Genomic DNA, 5,255 nt, shown 5'->3' with positions numbered 1-5,255 from the left:
AGAAAAGTCAAAAAGGGTACAAAACTATAGAAAAGTCAGTAAGGTGCAGAACTATAGAAAAGTCAAAAAGAGTACAAAACTATAGAAAAGTCAGTAAGTAACAAAACAATAGAAAAGTCAGAATGGATATAAAACTATAGAAAAGTCAAAAAGGGTATAAAACCATAGAAAAGTCAGAAAGGATACAAAACTGTAGAAAAGTCAGAAATGGTACAAAACTATAGAAAAAAATAGAAATTCAAAAGAATACAATAAACATACCATTAAACACATATACATAGATATAAACATACCACTAAACACATATACATAGATATAAAACATACCATTAAACACATATACATAGATATAAAACATACCATTTAACACATATACACAGATATAAAACATACCATTAAACACATATACATAGATATAAACATACCACTAAACACATATACATAGATATAAAACATACCATTAAACACATATACAACAATATAAAACATACCATTAAACACATATACACAGATATAAAACATACCATTAAACACATATCCATAGATATAAAACATACCATTAAACACATATACATAGATATAAAACATACCATTATTTCATACCAAAATTTGTATTTACTAATCATATAAAACTAGTGTTAGATACATAATGTATTTTGAAATAGAAAATGAATCATCTGACCTACACCATCGCTCTCTACACGTGTAGACAGCGTAGGTGAGCGTGACTCCTGGATATCGAGGATAGACATACCCCTACCCAGAGAGGATTGACCTACCCCTACCCAGAGAGGATTGACCTACCCCTACCCAGAGAGGATGGACCTACCCTACCCAGAGAGGATTGACCTACTCCTACCCAGAGAGGGTGGACCTTCCCCTACCCCTACCCAGAGCCGATTGACCTACCCCTACCCAGAGAGGATTGATCTACCCCTACCCAGAGAGGATGGACCTACCCCTACCCAGAGAGAATGGACCTACCCCTACCCAGAGAGGGTGGACCTTCCCCTACCCCTACCCAGAGAGGATGGACCTACCCCTACCCAGAGAGAATGGACCTACCCCTACCCAGAGAGGATGGGCCTACCCCTACCCAGAGAGGATGGACCTACCCCTACCCAGAGAGGATGGACCTACCCCTACCCCTACCCAGAGAGGATGGACCTACCCCTACCCAGTGAGAATGGACCTACCCCTACCCAGAGAGGATGGGCCTATCCCTACCCAGAGAGGATGGACCTACCCCTACCCAGAGAGGATTGACCTACCCCTATTCAGAGAGAATGGACCTACCCCTACCCAGAGAGGATGGACCTACCCCTACCCAGTGAGTATGGACCTACCCCTACCCAGAGAGGATGAACCTGCCCCTACCCAGAGAGGATGGACCTACTCCTACCCAGAGAAAATTGACCTACCCCTTCCCAGAGAGGATGGACATACCCCTACCCAGAGAGGATGAACCTACCCCTTCCCAGAGAGGATGGACCTACCCCTACCCAGAGAGGATGGACCTACCCCTACCCCTACCCAGAGAGGATTGACCTACCCATACCCAGAGAGGATGGACCTACCCCTACCCAGAGAGGATTGACCTACCCCTACCCAGAGAGGATGGACCTACCCCTAACCAGAGAGGATTGACCTACCCCTACCCAGAGAGGATGGACCTACCCCTACCAAGAGAGGATGGACCTACCCCTACCCAGAGAGGATTGACCTACCCTTACCCGGAGAGGATGGACCTCCCTACCCCTACCCAGAGAGGATGGACCTACCCCTACCCAGAGAAGGTGGACCTACCCCTACCAGGAGAGGATGGACCTACCCATTCCCAGAAAGGGTGGACCTACCCCTACCCCTACCCAGAGAGGATGGACCTACCCCTTCCCAGATAGGGTGGACCTACCCCTACCCAGAGAGGACGGACCTACCCCTAACCAGAGAGGATGGACCAACCCCTATCCAGAGAGGATGGACCTACCCCTACCCAAAGAGGATTGACCTACCCTTACCCATAGAGGATTGACCTACTCCTACCCAGAGAGGGTGGACCTTTCCCTACCCCTACCCAGAGAGGGTGGACCTACCCCTACCCAGAGAGGATTGACATACCCCTACCCAGAGAGGATGGACCTACCCTTACCCAGAGAGGATTGACCTACCCCTACCCAGAGAGGATGGACCTACCACTACCCAGAGAGGGTGAACCTATCCTTACCCATAGAGGATTGACCTACCCCTACCCAGAGAGGATTGACCTACCCCTACCCAGAGAGGGTGAACCTACCCCTACCCAGAGAGGTTGAACCTACCTCTACCCAGATAGGATGGACCTACCCTTACCCATAAAGGATTGACCTACCCCTACCCAGAGAGGATTGACCTACCCCTACCCAGAGAGGATGAACCTACCCCTACCCAGAGAGGGTGAACCTACCCCTACCCAGAGAGGATGGACCTACCCTTACCCATAAAGGATTGACCTATCCCTACCCAGAGAGGATTGACCTACCCCTACCCAGAGAGGATGGACCTACCCCTACCCAGAGAGCGTGAACCTACCCCTACCCAGAGAGGTTGAACCTACCCCTACCCAGAGAGGATGGACCTACACCTACCCAGAGAGGATTGACCTACCCCTACCCAGAGAGGTTGAACCTACCCATACCCAGAGAGGATAGACCTACCCCTACCCAGAGATGATTGACCTACCTCTATCCAGAGAGGATTGACCTACCCCTACCCAGAGAGGATTGACCTACCCCTACCCAGAGAGGATGGACCTACCCCTACCCAGAGAGGTTGAACCTATCCCTACCCAGAGAGGATTGACCTACCCCTACCCAGAGAGGATGGACCTACCCCTACCCAGAGAGGGTGGACCTACCCCTATCCAGAGAGGATGAACCTATCCCTACCCAGAGAGGATTGACCTACCCCTACCCAGAGAGGATGGACCTACCCCTACCCAGAGAGGGTGGACCTACCCCTACCCAGAGATGATAGACCTACCCCTACCCAGAGAGGATGGACCTACCCCTTCCAAGAGAGGGTGGACCTACCCCTACCCCTACCCAGAGAGGATGGACCTACCCCTACCCAGAGACGTATAACATATACTTCTTTTTCCTACCCCGTTGTGTAAATTATGCTGTAATGATAAAAATCGTATTGTTTCTTTGCATTCGACAAAAAAATATTAAGGTTTTTGGATGTTGTTACTGAAACAAAAGTCAATCAAACGTCACTAGAGCCTGACCATCAACTCCCCAAAATAGAGCACTTTTGACTCTTTGGCTACTGAGAATCAGTGTAATGGTGATGTGAAAACAAGTTTCATTAACATCGGTCTAGAAGGTAAGTAGGGGTACTTGTGACAAACTTTATTTAAGGACATCAGAAAAGACACATGACATAACAATAAAAATGGTCGGATCGAAACATCAATCGCACAACCTTAGTATTGGATACAAGGAAACAAATATGTCGCTTAAATAACCGTAGACGCAGTATTTTACCTGTGCACGCTAGCATTTAGAGCCCAAATTTCAAAAGAAAACCCCTAGCAAATAACATTTTGAATCTTCATATATTATGAATTATATGATTTCATATAATTGTGTTTATTGATTTTGTATGTCCTGAACACCTCCCTGTTTCTCTGTAATTCTTTTATTGTAGAATTACTTACTCATTATACTACTTCAGCTTTATATACAAGCCCAGATTACTCCAGATATCTATTTGTTACATTTATTTGAGAACTGATGCGGTGAACATGCTAATGTTATGCATATGACCCTTTAGTGCCCCTTAATAATTAGTAGTCAACCAATCAAGATAACCCTCTCCATCACGTGACCTGGTTAATTAGTAGTCAGCTTCAGTTGTAAAAATTTCCATCTGAGAGACTGACGTACTTACTTCATTACAATTATCTCTTCCTTATTATTTTGTTTATACTGGGACTATTCCTACGACTGTGTTTTCCAAAAGACTATATCATATCGTAGTGGAACTGGACTAGTCTGCTGGCTTTTTTGCGACCATTGAAGAGCTCAAATTGTCGTAGTTCGAGAGTCAACTTCTTCACAATGGTTCCGCCAATTCCGTGTTGACTCTAGTTGTGTATCACTACGTTATATCGCCACTATGCCTAGACCTGCCATACATCGTAGTTCAGCTACAGCTAGTAGGCAATCTTCCACTGAACGAAGACCCGAGGACCACGTGAGTTTACCAGAGCGTGGCGACATAAACATCAACAATGAAGGGCAAGGTAACTCAGAGTCGGACAGTTCGCGCGCTCGTGATCGCCATCACCCATACCGAGACGTTTCGTGGAACATGGATAATCCCGGCAACTGGACTGTTGCAGAACTAAAAGATCGACTTTGGGAAGACTGTGGGATAAAAGTACCCCGTGGGAGCATTTCAAAGGTAACTTTAGAATCGTGGTACATAGAGAATATGGGATCTACATCTTCGTCGCGTACTAACACTGTTACTTCAGTTACCCAAGCTACACTAGCGACACCACCGGTGCCTACAACTGCTACTCATATCAATGCGCCAGGAAGTAGTTCCGGAAGTGACACAAACAACATGGCCGCTCTCCTGTCAACACTGAACAACGTCACTCAGTGTTTCTCGTCTCTACAGGACACAGTTAGGCAATTGACCGCAGAGAAAGGCGAGAAAAGGCAGAACTTCAACCTCGGGAACTGGTACGTCTCCAATAGAGCGGATACTATGGTATCTCCACAAGAATTGCAAGTATTTAGCCCACATCCAACCGCGAACAGTCCGGGTTCCGGCATACGTTCTGATTCCATCACAGCTGTAGACATAGTTTCACCATCCCTGCAGCGCCAAATAACAGAAGGTAAGGATGTAAACCTCGCTTCCTTACTGATTCCGAATTATGATTGCCCACAAAATCAAACTGTTGTCACGGACAATATAGAGTTCAATCTGATGAGCAAACCTGACCCCCAATTGAACCGTCAACTTACTATACAGGAGTTCATTAAAGCCTTCGGGAAATACAAACGTGTAATGTGTAACACTTACCCTAAACGACAGCAAGAGCTCGATGCCTACCAAGACGATATCATCGAAATTTCAAATTTTTACCACACAAAATTTTTCGACTACCACAAAATGTTTAGTGCTAAAGCAGCGGCTATACTCAAAGAGAAACATATCAAGGTAGATTGGAGCAAGAGAGACAGAGATTTGTTAGCCCTT

At 46.0% G+C, this 5,255-nt stretch overlaps 2 protein-coding genes across 2 annotated transcripts; both read left to right on the top strand.

Annotated features, from left to right (window-relative positions):
• The first annotated feature begins 818 nt into the window (after positions 1–818).
• LOC110458941 (keratinocyte proline-rich protein-like) lies at positions 819–1,265 on the top strand. The gene has a single exon (XM_021510929.1). It carries the CDS (start codon positions 819–821, stop codon positions 1,263–1,265), a length of 447 nt encoding a protein of 148 aa, XP_021366604.1.
• A 20-nt stretch (positions 1,266–1,285) lies between these two features.
• LOC110458940 (gamma-gliadin-like) lies at positions 1,286–2,031 on the top strand. The gene is made up of 2 exons (XM_021510928.1): positions 1,286–1,329; positions 1,662–2,031. The coding sequence occupies exons 1-2, from the start codon at positions 1,286–1,288 to the stop codon at positions 2,029–2,031; spliced, it is 414 nt and encodes a 137-aa protein (XP_021366603.1).
• Positions 2,032–5,255: the final 3,224 nt, after the last annotated feature.

This window comes from Mizuhopecten yessoensis, unplaced genomic scaffold (genome assembly GCF_002113885.1).
Source record: "Mizuhopecten yessoensis strain PY_sf001 unplaced genomic scaffold, ASM211388v2 scaffold9857, whole genome shotgun sequence".
In the NCBI taxonomy this organism is placed as follows: Eukaryota; Metazoa; Mollusca; class Bivalvia; order Pectinida; family Pectinidae; genus Mizuhopecten; species Mizuhopecten yessoensis.
The sequence above is the reverse complement of the archived record's forward strand: the minus strand, read 5'-3'. Positions and strand labels throughout refer to the sequence as shown.

Bases quoted from the DNA above. Each gene is read 5' to 3' on its own strand.
- LOC110458941 (XM_021510929.1), top strand. From the start codon at position 819: ATGGACCTACCCTACCCAGAGAGGATTGACCTACTCCTACCCAGAGAG.
- LOC110458940 (XM_021510928.1), top strand. From the start codon at position 1,286: ATGGACCTACCCCTACCCAGAGAGGATGGACCTACCCCTACCCA. The intron at 1,330-1,661 runs GTGAGTATGGAC...ACCCCTACCCAG, and splicing joins GATGGACCTACCCCTACCCA to AGAGGATGGACCTACCCCTA.